This window comes from Pongo pygmaeus, chromosome 13 (assembly GCF_028885625.2).
Source record: "Pongo pygmaeus isolate AG05252 chromosome 13, NHGRI_mPonPyg2-v2.0_pri, whole genome shotgun sequence".
Lineage (NCBI taxonomy): Eukaryota > Metazoa > Chordata > Mammalia > Primates > Hominidae > Pongo > Pongo pygmaeus.
This window is the reverse complement of record NC_072386.2, coordinates 118,606,428-118,619,073: the sequence shown is the minus strand read 5'-3', so window position 1 is coordinate 118,619,073 and position 12,646 is coordinate 118,606,428. Positions and strand designations below refer to the sequence as shown.

General features: G+C 56.3%; 1 protein-coding gene across 2 annotated transcripts; it reads left to right on the top strand.

The window, feature by feature from the left end:
- Window positions 1-300: 300 nt before the first annotated feature.
- Window positions 301-10,254, top strand: PIP5KL1 (phosphatidylinositol-4-phosphate 5-kinase like 1). 2 transcript variants are annotated; one of them, XM_054501403.2, is made up of 10 exons: window positions 301-378; window positions 1,216-1,413; window positions 2,593-2,643; window positions 2,857-3,011; window positions 3,300-3,424; window positions 3,742-3,776; window positions 3,865-3,920; window positions 5,073-5,185; window positions 5,797-5,950; window positions 8,981-10,254. In XM_054501403.2, exons 1-10 carry the CDS (start codon window positions 349-351, stop codon window positions 9,246-9,248), a joined length of 1,185 nt encoding a protein of 394 aa, XP_054357378.1. In that variant the 5' UTR covers window positions 301-348; the 3' UTR covers window positions 9,249-10,254. The 2 variants fall into 2 exon arrangements, with proteins under 2 accessions (XP_054357378.1, XP_054357379.1); XM_054501404.2 differs by lacking the exon at window positions 1,216-1,413 and having other exon boundaries at window positions 333-378; window positions 8,981-9,319.
- Window positions 10,255-12,646: the final 2,392 nt, after the last annotated feature.

Sequence of the window (12,646 nt, the reverse complement as noted above, 5' to 3'; positions counted from 1 at the left end):
TGGGGATTTCACGCCGGAATGGGTGGGTGGCACAGGATTCAGGTTACTCGCCTCCCCAGGCGGCCCTAGCGACCCGAGTCCCCCCGCCGAGGGCGGAAAATGGGGGTGCTCCCTTCGAGGGACCCCAGCCAACGTCCGGCGGCCCCGCCCCAGCCGGACCAAGGTCTGAAGGATGCTGCAGCCGGGAGGGCGGGACCCGAAGGCGATCGCCAGCGCCTCCTGCGTGGATTGGATGCAGCCGCGGTCGGCGCCATGCTATTGGTCGGCCGCGAGGTAGGGGCGGGGCCTGACTCCTGCAGTGGGGCGGCGGGGAACGCGGCCAAAGCCCGGGAAGCTGCTGCGGGGGCAATGGCTGCGCCGAGCCCGGGGCCCCGCGAGGTAGGTGCGGACCCGAGAGAGGACAGGAGAGGGAAGGGTTGGTGGGCCTCCCCTCGGCGAGCGGCGCGGACACGCCCCCATCCAAGCCTGGGAGGGGCCCTGCAGCCGGCGAAGACCGGGACACGCCCCACACGGGGCGCCAGGTATCCCGAGGGGCGGCCTGGCGGATATCCCTCAACACTTCCTCAGTTTTCTCATTGGGAAAATGGAGAGGATGCTAAAGCTCCTCCTTCAGGGGGCTGTTAGGAGGTCAAGCTCTCATCCAGTGCCGGGCACACGGTGGATGCCCACTACTGGTGGGTCAGCGGCTACGAAAAGCATCGTGCTGGCCCCTCCGTGCTGGCCTGGAGGCGCACAGCATAGGCGAATGGAATAGATCGCCTATGTGACTGAATCACCGGCATCACAGCTCCTACTATCAAGGGCTCCCGTGCAAGGAGCTCAAACTCAAAAGTAACAAGAGTTCATACCTACCACGAAGAAGCTGTTCTAGTTTTCACGTTGCAGATGAAAAAATGAGGCACAGAAAGGTTAGGTGACTTACCTAAGGTCACAAGGTTGGTGACAGACGGTCCATCTCAGGCCAGGTTTGACTGCAGAGTGCACGCCCTATCTACTGATAATCATAACCATTGCTCTATTTGGGTGCTGACTGCGTGCCAGGCACCGTGTGGCCCCTCTGGGTACCAGCATCATCTCTATTTTACAGCTGAAGAAACTGAGGCAGAGAGAGATAAGGGGAAGTCTCACAAGCAGTGGAAGTGGGACTTGAACCCTGATCTTTTTCCTCTGTGACGCTGCCACAGGCTGTTTGTGTCCTGTGCCTCCTCCCACCAGGTCCTGGCCCCCTCCCCTGAGGCTGGATGCAGAGCAGTCACCTCCAGCCGCCGGGGGCTTCTCTGGCGCCTCCGAGACAAGCAGTCTCGCCTGGGCCTGTTTGAGATCAGCCCGGGGCACGAACTGCATGGGATGATGTGCATGATGCAGGCAGGGCTGTGGGCTGCCACCCAGGTCTCCATGGACCACCCACCCACGGTGAGTGGCCCATCTGTCCCACGAATCTCCACACCAGCAATGGCAAGACTTGGCCGATGCCCTGTCTGGCTGAAACTGGAGGTGTGGGGATCAGAGAGGGATATCAAGGGGAGAAAGGCAGAGAGGGAGGAACATTGTGGTGTGGGAGCTGGAACGTCTGGGGTGCGTTGGGGGTGTGAGAAACCCCCTGACTCAGGTGGTTGCTGTGTGACTCTAGGTGGGTCTCTGCCTCTCTCTGGGCCTCAGTGTCCCCATCTGTATAATGGGGGGAGATTATACTCCTTGGTTTCTGAGGCCCTCCCAGCCCTGCCAGGGTGTATGGTTGAAAAGGGACCCCCACCCCCACCCTGCTGGCCTGGCCCATCCTCTCTGGAGCTCAGGCTGAGGCAGGGCTGGCTCAGCAGAAAGGTGGCCCAACTGCAAGCTCAGCAGCTGGGCGGGCCTGGGTGTGCATGTGTGTGCAGTGGGACCACATTCCACAGATCACATCTGGGCACAGGGACCTGGAGATCCAGGGAAAGTGTAGAGACTTGAGGGAGTTCTCTAAATCACAAACTGACCTCATCACTTGCTGAAAAGCTTCCATGGCTCCCCAGTACTCAGCATGACCTCCAGATCCAGCTGCATCCAGCCTTGTTCACACTCCATCCCTCCCTCACTGGCTTCAGCCACTTGGGCCCTCCTTCCCTTGCCGGCAGCCACCAGTGCTGTTTCTACTGGTGTGAGCACCCTGCTCCTCCTCTCCACTACCCTTTAGATTTCAGCTTAGAGGTCTCCACCCCCAGGAAGCCTTCTCTGATTTTGCCCGTCCCAGGTTGCATCAGGTAGGTCCCTTGGCTTCAGGGCCATCCCCTTGTACTGGACAGAATCTGGCTTCACTGGGCCAGCCTGTAAGTCTGGGAACATGCCTGGCTTGAACTCCTGGCCTGGTTCTGGTAACCCAGAGTGGATGAGATACACTCAGGCCTTGCTGTGGGTCACTCTTGTCCCCCGGGCATCCCTGGGAGGTGAGCAACGCATCTGCCCAACTCAGGCACTCCCAGAAACTCCTGTCCCGGTTTGCTGAAGGAATCCAATTGGAAGAGGTGGGGGGCGGGCCAGGTGCAGGACATCTGGAGACCCTGGGGCAGGCAGCAGGGGACTGAGGGTTGCCCTGAGCTCCTCTACCTCTCCCTACAGGGGCCGCCCTCCCGGGACGATTTCTCGGAGGTCCTAACCCAGGTTCATGAGGTAGGAGGCCCAGACTCCCGTGTGGGAGGGACGTGTGCTGGTCTTGCTCTCTCCTCTGCAGTTTTCCCATCTGTGCAGTGGGAGTGAAGGCTTGTCCCTGAGCCTTGAGCCTTGCAGGAAGGGTGTAGTCACCCTGACCCTCCTGTCCCAGGACCAACTGCACACACCCGGGCCCACGCAGACACTCCAGAGGAGGCTCTTCCTCCCCTGCAGGGCTTCGAGCTGGGCACGCTGGCCGGCCCCGCCTTTGCCTGGCTGCGCCGCTCCGTGGGCCTGGCGGAGGAGGACTATCAGGCTGCGCTGGGCCCCGGCGGCCCCTACCTGCAGTTCCTCAGCACCTCCAAGAGCAAGGCCAGCTTCTTCCTGTCGTGAGCTTGCGGCAGGGGTGGGGCAGGGGTGGGAGTGGTACCCCTGGGTGGGAGGGCAGAATTCCCAGTGGCGGGGAAGGCCCCCTGAAGAAACAGAGCGGCCCTAATCTGGGAGGGTCAGGGCCGGATGGTGGACAGATGGGGGAGGAGAGGAGGGCGAGGGCCGAAGGCGAGAGGGGCGGTGCCGAGACCTGGGAGCGAGATCCACATGCACAGGTCGGGGAAGGCGGCCGGGTGGGAGCCGCTCCAGCCAGGACTGGGCAGTGACTTCTTTCTCTTGCCTCCCAGCCACGACCAGCGCTTCTTCCTGAAGACCCAGGGGCGCCGAGAAGTGCAGGTTCTGCTCGCCCACCTGCCCCGCTATGTGCAGCACCTGCAGCGGCACCCGCACTCGCTGCTGGCGCGGTTGCTGGGTACTTGGCTGGGGGCGGGGCTTGGTGGGGGCGGGTCCTAGGTCGTAATATACCTGCGGAGGGCGGGGTATGTGGGCGGGGCCCAAATGGGCGGATTTGGGGTTGTAGGCATGGGGGTGGAGCCATGCGTGGGGGCGGGGCACCACTGGGGCTGTGTTTAGGGGTGAGATCGGGTCGGGATCCGGACCCTGGCCAAAGAAGTGTCCAGGTGCCGCGGATCTTGAGAAGGAGGCGTGGCCTGGCGCTGGGATTGGCGCCGGATGCACCCCGGGTTGTGGAGTTTGGGGATCCTCATCCAGCGACCTCTCCCCTTCCAGGAGTGCACAGTCTGCGGGTGAACCGGGGAAAGAAGGTGGGTGAAGCCGAGGAGAGGTGGCTGGGCGGAGCGGGCGGCTGGAGGGCGACAGCCGGCCTCCCTCACTCCCTGTCCCGGCCCCCAGACGTACTTCATCGTCATGCAGAGCGTCTTCTACCCCGCCGGTCGCATCTCCGAGAGGTGAGTGGCCTAAGCAGGTTTGAGGCCCCATCCCAGCCGAAACTCGCGGCCCGAAGCACCCACACTCACTAGCCAGACGGTGAAACCGAGGCCCAGGAAGGAGAAGGGGCGTTCCCAAGATCTGGCGGGTCAGAGACAGTGACGCCCACGCCCAGCATCTCTGGAGCACTCAGTGTGCTTTAGGCGCCGTGTTGGGCCCTTCGCATGCTTTTTAATTCCCAGAAGGATGCTGAGGGGCAGCTCTTATCCTCCTTCCTAGATAAGAAACCGAGGAAGGAGAAGGCCACACAGCTAACATTTGGGGAGCAAGGACTCAGACCCAGCCTCTGACTGCGCGTAGCCCCCTGTGCCCTCCAGCGCTGACTCTACCCACAGGTTCCCCGCCCCCCTGGCCATTGGCTGCCCCCAAGCCCTCCTGTTGCCGCCGCCTGGGGTTGGATCCCTGTGTGTGGGACACCCTCAGGGGTGACAAGGTGTCCAGAGGCAGGCACAGGCAGGGCTCAAGCCTGGGCTGAGCCACGAGTGGCCTGAGTGTGAATGCCTGCTCTGCTCTTATCTTTAACTCAGAAACAATAATAGGCCGGGGTTCAGCTATAGGGCCGGGCACGGTGGGTCACGCTTGTAATCACAGCACTTTGGGAGGCCAAGGCAGGAGGATTACTTGAGCCCAGGAGTTGGAGACCACCCTAGGCAATATAGTGAGACCCTGCCTCTACAAGAAATGAAAAAATTAGCTGGGTAGTCCTGTAGCCCCAGCTACTTGGGAGGTTAAGGTGGCAGGATTGCTTGAGCCCAGGAGGTCAAGGCTTCAGTGAGCCATGTTTGTTTCACTGCACTCCAGCCTGGGTGACAGAGTAAGACCTTCTCTAAAAAAAGAAAGAAACAGGTGAGACTCCATTTCAAAAAAAAAAAGAAAGGAAGGAAGGGAAAGAAAGAAAGAAGAGAGAGAAAGAAAGAAAGAAAAAGAAAGAAAGGAGAGAAAAGAAAGAAGAAAGAAAAAAGAAAGAAAGAAAAAGACAGGCCAGGGTTGTGCTGAGGATTGGGGATGAGCTATGTAATAGTTCAGTGCACATAAGTAGTCACTGGAAGCTCTTGTGAGATTCTCTGTGTGTCTCAAATCTATGTAAAGCTGAATTCTGTCCCCCCACCCAGGTATGACATCAAAGGCTGCGAGGTGAGCCGCTGGGTGGATCCCGCCCCTGAGGGCAGCCCCCTTGTTCTGGTGCTGAAGGACCTCAACTTTCAGGGCAAGACCATCAACCTGGGTGAGCCACGGGGGTGGCCACTGCCTGCTCCTCCTTCATTCAGGGTGAAGTTTAGAAGGGTGTCCCTGCTGCCCTCTGCCTGAGTTATTAAGAGCCCAGATTCGGCTGGGCGCCATGGCTCAAGCCTGTAATCCCAGCACTTTGGGAGGCTGAGACAGGTGGATTACGAGGTCAAGAGTTCAAGACCAGCCTGGCCAAGATGCTGAAACCCTGTCTCTACTAAAAACACACAAATTAGCCAAGCATGGTGGTACACACCTATAATCCCAGCTACTCAGGAGGCTGAGGCAGGAGAATCGCTTGAACCCAGGTGGCAGAGGTTGCAGTGAGCCGAGATGGCGCCACTGCACTCCAGCCTGTGCGACAGAGCAAGGCTCTGTCTCAAAAAATAAAATAAAAATAAAAGAGCCCAGATTCTGGAATCAGGCAGAGCAGAGTTCAAATTCAGGCTCCATGACTTCATAGCTAGGTGACCAAGGCAAATTACAGATGTGTTTCTTTATTTGTGAGATGGGGACAGTAATGCCACATGCTGTCACGGGGCAGAGTGTGTGGAGCACCGTGGCTGGCACATGATAAGCGCTCAGGTGGGGGCACTGATGCTCCGGCAGGGCCCCAGCGGAGCTGGTTCCTCCGCCAGATGGAACTGGATACCACCTTCCTCCGGGAGCTCAACGTGCTGGATTACAGCCTCCTGATGGCCTTCCAATATCTCCACGAGGATGAGAGGGGCCCGGGCAGCAGCCTCATCTTCCGCACGGCCAGGTGAGCCCCCCACAGGGGCAACAGCGAGATTGAGGTGGTGAGAGTAAGGGAAAGACAGACATGGGGGCATGGGAGTGCCTTCCCTCTGCCGGGAGCAGTGCAGCCAAAGACATGAAGGCTGGAAAGTGCAGAGTTTTTGTGTGTGTGTGCGCGTGTGTGCGTGTGTGTGCATGCGTGCATGCGTGTGTGTGGGTGCATGTGTGTGGGTGTGCATATGCACGTGTGTGTGTGCGTGCGTGTGCGTGTGTGTGTGTGTAGAGGGGAGGGCTGGAGAAGCCTGGCTGGTAGGGCAGGAGGGGCACAGGCGGACTGCAGCAGAGGACAGAACAGATGAAGTCCAGTTGGAGAAGAGCTTTGGTGACTATTTGAAGAAACTGCCCATTTTCCAGGGGGCTGTGGAACCATTGAAGGTTTCAGAGCAGAGAGAAAGACCCATTTAATTTTTAAAATTTTTGCTTTTTTTTTTTTTTTTTTGAGACAGTTTCACTCTGTCACCCAGGCTGGAATGCAGTGGTGCCCTCTCGGCTCACTGCAACCTCCTGCCTCCTGGATTCAAGCAATTCTTCTGCTTCAGCCTCCTGAGTAGCTGGGATTACAGGCATCCCCACCATGCCTGGCTAATTTTTTTTTTTTTTTTTTTTTTGAGATGGAGTCTTACTCTGTCACCCAGGCTGGAGTGCAGTGGTGCGATCTTGGCTCACTACAACCTCTGCCTCCCGGGTTCAAGCAGTTCTCCCTGCCTCAGCCTCCTGAGTAGCTGGGATTACAGGCACACACCAGCATGCCCGGCTAATTTTTGTATTTTTATTAGAGACGGGGTTTCATCAAGTTGGCCACGCTGGTCTTGAACTCCTGACCACAAGTGATCCACTTGCCTCTGCCTCCCAAAGTGCTGGGAGGCACAGCATCCAGCCAATTTTCGTGATCCACAGCATCTGGCCAATTTTTGTATTTTTAGTGGAGATGAGGTTTCACCATGTTGACCAGGCTGGTCTTGAACTCCTGACCTCAAGAGATTCGTCTGTCTCTGCCTCCCAAAGTGTTGGGATTACAGGCGTGAGCCACCGTGCCCAGCCTAATTTTTGCTTTAGAAAGGGTCCTTGCCCTTTTTAGCTGGTCATTCCACTTCCAGGACCCTGAGGTCATCATCGTTGGCACCGTCTTCCCGTCCTCATCTCAGTAGTGGTAACCGTTATTCCTTCACGCTGACTGGGAGCCTCACTGGGAGGGTAGACTCATCCCCATTTGAGAAATGTGAGAACTGAGGCTCGGGAAGCAGACACGAGGTTGTAGAATGACTTCTGAGGACTCATGTTAGTACTTGGCCAGCTACTTCCATTTCAGTTCCCTCAGGCCCACCCCTGCGGTCGAACAGAATTACATAGGAGCTAAGACAGGCACTCCATTCATCCAGTGGGTGGACAAGGGGAGTGAAAGAGGAGGTCCAGCCACCACCCCTCCCATCCCCTGCCTCGTTCCTGCCCCTTAGAGGAAGAACTTAGTATGGGTGAGGCTTGGTTAGAAGTTGGAGTCACTGGCCTGTGGCTAGGCTGGACACGTCCTGACTGGATGGTGGCAAGCCTGCCATGGGTCACGGGAGCCTCCCACATCTGCCCATCCAAGAGAGGTCAGCTTTTCCCTTGCCCTCTTCCCCTAGCTGGTGCTTAGGCCACCGCTGTCATTCAGTCAGTGAGTCCTGGTTCGCATGGAATTGTTGTGACATTGAAATATTTTCATGTGGGCTGTCCCAGCCCCACCCCAACCCAGTTCCCAGCCCCTACTCAGAACTTCCCCATCCCACATCTCCCCATCATCCAGGTAGCCCACAGGGTACCAGCATTCTGCTCAGACTCTCAGGCCACTGAGCTCTGATTGGCCAGCGCCGGGTGGGGCTTTTTTCTCATTGGTATATTTACCCCGAGACCCAGACAGGACAGGATTAAAGCCCTTCAATGACGCCTGAGGACAAAGTTAGGGAATTGAACCTGCTTCTGCTGGGACTGGGCGCCCTGCCAAAGGTACCTTCTGGTATGGAAGACATTTTGAGGCAAAATCATACACACACCATCTGTAAACTGGGGTTGCTGGATTTTGTTCACAAAACTTCTGCTCCACGACCCTGAGACTTCCAGGGTTGGATGACTCCAAACAGAAATTTAGGAAATAGACTTACCTGAAGTCATGTAGCACCAAAGTGCAGATTTCAGGGTCTGTGTGACCCAAAGGCTGTAGACCAGCGCTACCCAGTAAAATATAATTCAAGCCATACATGTAATTTAAAATTTTCTAGTAGCCTCATTTTAAAAAGTAAAAACAGGTGAAATACTATAATTCATTTACTCAATACATCCAAAACGTTCATTTCATCGAATCAACATAAAAATGAGTAAGATATTTTACGTCCTTTTTTTCTTTTCTTTTTTTTTTTTTTTTTTTTTGAGACAGAGTCTCCCTCTGTCGCTCTGTCGCCCGAGCTGGAGTGCAATGGCAAGATATTGGCTCACTGCAACCTCCGCCTCCCGGGTTCAAGCGATTCTCCTGCCTCAGCCTCCTGAGCAGCTGGGATTACAGGCGTCTGCCACCACACCCGGCTAGTTAATTTTTGCATTTTAGTAGAGATGGGGTTTCACCATGTCATGGTCTCCGACTTCTGACCTCAGGTGATCCGCCCGCCTCGGCCTCCCAAAGTGCTGGGATTACAGGCGTGAGCCACTGCGCCCGGCCTTACATCCTTTTTTTCACCCTGTCTTTGAAATTGAGTATGTATTGTACACGTATAGCACATCCCCACTGGCAATAGCCACATTTCAAGGCTCAGTGGCCGCCTGTGGCCAATGTCTAAGTACTAAACAGTGCACCTCTAGCCCAACACTTTCGCTTTTCTCAGTCTACCTGACTTCACAAACCTGGGCACACAGGAGGTGTGGGAATGAGCTGGTGGAGGGGTGGGCAGCCTGGCCAGGCTTTCAGAGCCGACTGGCTGGGGCTTCCTGGAGGAGCTGGCAGCTTCACCCTCCTGTCGGCCCCCAGGTCTGTGCAAGGGGCACAGAGCCCGGAAGAGTCGGCAGCCCAAAACCGCCGGCTGCTGCCCGACGCCCCCAACGCCCTACACATCCTGGACGGGCCCGAGCAGCGCTATTTCCTGGGCGTCGTGGATCTCGCCACGGTCTACGGGCTCCGCAAGCGGCTGGAGCACCTGTGGAAGACACTGCGCTACCCGGGCCGGACCTTCTCCACTGTCAGCCCGGCTCGCTACGCCCGTCGCCTCTGCCAGTGGGTGGAGGCGCACACGGAGTGACGGGCGCCCGGCCCCACTCTCCGGTCTGGATGATGGGCTCACGCCAGGAACGCCGGTTCCCCCGGGCCCGGGCATCTCGCCTGCGCTTCCTCCTGATGGTCGCCAGAGGGCAGCATCCCCTAACTAATGCCGTAACCGCGCAGTCTCGTTTGACGGTGGTGCCGTGCCCAGCATCGTGCCAAGGACTCCCCTACTTTAGCTCATTTAATCCTCAAAAAATGCTATTATTCTCTTTTTACAGACCATGAAATGGAGGCTCAGGGGGTGAAGGGACTGATCAAGATCATTCAGCAATAAATGCTGGAACCAGGACTCAACCATGGCTTTTGGATTCCGGAGCCTGTATTCTTAACCACCAGCTCCTGCAGCTTGGTCCTCATGATCTAGGCAAGGGGGGAGGCTGAAGGCTGCAGCCCTCTTGTCGTCCAGATGGGGAAACTGAGGCCCAGAGACTTTAAGGGGCTTATGCACGGGTAAGTGGCAAGGTCGGCCCTGAGTACCCAGGCCTCCCGACCCCCTGCTCCTGGCCTGATACTCTAGGGATGCAGGTGGGAGAAGTTAAGGTCCTGGGGGGCTGCCTGGAGCTCTGGGAGGCATTCTGAACGGGGTCTACTATTGATCTCAAGTGAGCTCTGCCCTCCTCTGAAAGTCACTTTTCTCATCAGTGAAATGGGGACAAGGGTCCGTGGTCTGACCAAGGTCTTGGCTTCACAGACATCACCAGGAGCCTGCATGGCCCCTGATCACTCCTCCTTCCTCCAGGAAACTCCAGCCTGGCCTCTGACCCCAGTTCAATCCGACCATGCCCAAGCCCAAGCGGGCCTTTCCTCCAGAACTTGCCTGGCTGTGTGACTGGGGCAAGGTGCTAAACCTCTCTGTGCCTTGCTGGTCTAATCTGTAAAATGAAAGAATGGAAACAGACCTCATTAACTCATTAAATATTTGTTGAGCACCTGCCATGTGACAGGCCCTCTGCTGGGTAATGGGGACCTGGGGACGAAGCAAGTGGCACAGATTCTGCCTTCATGGAACTCGTGGAACTCACAGTCTGGGGGAAGGGACCCCTATCCGATCATTTGATGGATAGTGTTGGGGGAAGGGCTTTAACTTCTACTCTGAGACCAGAGAAGAGTCTGACACGTCCCTAGGAGGGTCCCAGGCTAAGAGCACAGCAAGGGCCTGGGGTGAGAGAAGGAAAACATTTCAGAGTGGGAGGGGGCCATGTGGGCCAAGAGTGGACCCCCAGGATTGGACAGTGCAGGACCTCGGGGAAGCCATTCAGCTGCAATGCACACTGCCACTCCACTGACCCATCAGATCCCACCAAAGAAAGATGGCTGAGGGGCCAGGCACAGTGGCTCATGCCTGTAATCCCAGCACTTTGGGAGGCCAAGGTGGGTGGATCACTTGAGGTCAGGAGTTTGAAACCAGCCTGGCCAACATGGTGAAACCTCGTCTCTACTAAAAATACAAAAATTAGCCAGGTGTGGTGGTGGGCGCCTGTAGTCCCAGCTACTTGGGAGGCTGAGGCAGGCGAATTCCCTGAACCCAGGAGGCAGAGGTTGCAGTGAGCCGAGATGGCACCACTGTACTCCAGCCTGGGCAACACAGCAAGACTGTCTCAAACAAAACAAAACAACAACAAATAAAGAAAGATGGCCGAGGGGGAAGGGGGAGGAAGGAGAGAGCTCTGGCTGCAGGGTTCCTGGAATATTTGGTTTTTGGTTTTTTTGGAGACAGGGCCTCCCTCTGTCACCTAGGCTTGAGTGCAGTGACATGGATTATAACTCATTGCAGCCTCAACCTCCTGGGCTCAAGTGATCCTCCCACCTCAGCCTCCCAAGTTGCTGGGACTACAGGCATGTGTCATCACACCTGGCTACTTTTATTTTATTTTATTTTATTTTATTTTATTTTATTTTGCAGAGACAGGGTCTCATCTTATTGCCCAGGCTGATCTCGAACTCCTGGGCTCCAGCAATCCGCCTGATTTGATCTTCCCAAAGTGTTGGGCCCATAGGCATGAGCCACTGCACCTCACCAGAATATATGTACTTTAAATATTGATATCACTCCTAGTCGTCTGGGTGGCCTTGCCTGATTTCTCAACCTCTCTGTGCTGGCATGAGCTGAGTGGAAATTTCTTGTCCTTACTTTAGCAGGAAGTTGTGACATAGAGTGTGTCATGCCCATCACTCAGGAGGTGATGGGCCAGGGAAACTCAGAGGTGGCAGGGAATTTCAGCAGGAACTGGGGTCTGACTCCACATTTCCACCTGTCTGCATCCCACAGGGCTGAGTCAGCACCACAGAGTCCCGCTCTCACACATAAGGATAACTCAGCCCCTCTCCACCTTTGGGTCTCTGGCCGTGAGCCTAGCCGGGACCTCAGGGCTGGAAAGGAAAGTGATTTGTCCAAGAACTCATGGGACCCAGGCTCTCCTAACTCATGCACTGATAGACGTGACCTAGCACCTAGTGTGTGCCGGGCACTGTGCAGGTGCTGGAGGTGCCCTGAGCACACGGCTGGTCTGACTTTGCCCACATGGAGCTTAGAGTCTGTGGGGCAGGTGGACCATAAACAAGGCAACCGGTTAATACACAGGGCAATTTCAGAGTGTGACAAATACTATGAAAAACTGAGTTGGGGTGAGGCAAGAGGGATTGGGGTGCAGTGTTGGGTAGGGTGGCGGGCAAGGGCTTTTCAGAGGAGGTGATGGTTGAGCTGAATGATAAGAGGAGCCACCATATGACTAGCGCAGTCCAGCAGAGGACACAGTGAGTGCAGACGCCCTGCAGTACGAATGGCTTCTGTATGATTGGTGGTGGGAGGGTGGCCAGGGCAGGTGGAAGGTGACTGAAGGAGTTCACACCGTGTAGGATCATGTAGGTTGTGGTAAGCAGAGTAGGTTTTTGCCAAAAGCAAAGTGAAGATCTTTATCTGGGGCTGTGGGACTTCCTGGTCACAGTTCCACTGTAGACTTATGATCCTCATCTACCCTGGGAGCCTGGGCCATTTGAGCATGCCCCTGTCTCCATGTGGCCCTAGCAAGGATGGAGTTGCCTCTCTGGGGAAGGAATCATCACCTCACCAGCCATTGTGGGCAGTGAGTGAATCCACAGGGAACTTCTCACCATTGTGCCCTTAGGGTTGGGCCGATAAGGAAAGAAACTTGAAGAACGAGGACTGAGAGGAAAGGGCTCTGGCTTTGGGGACCCACTGCCTTGTGTGAGTGAGGGGCCATGGTGACCGAGCGTGAACCACTACTCCCCGTGTGTGTCCAGGCTGGAGTGGCAGTGACAGGAGAGTTTGTGCTCAAAGGAGGCCCCTAGTGGGCAGAGCCACTACAGCAGCCCTCTTCCCAGCCCCTGGATAGGGAAGGCACTGAGGCCTAGAGC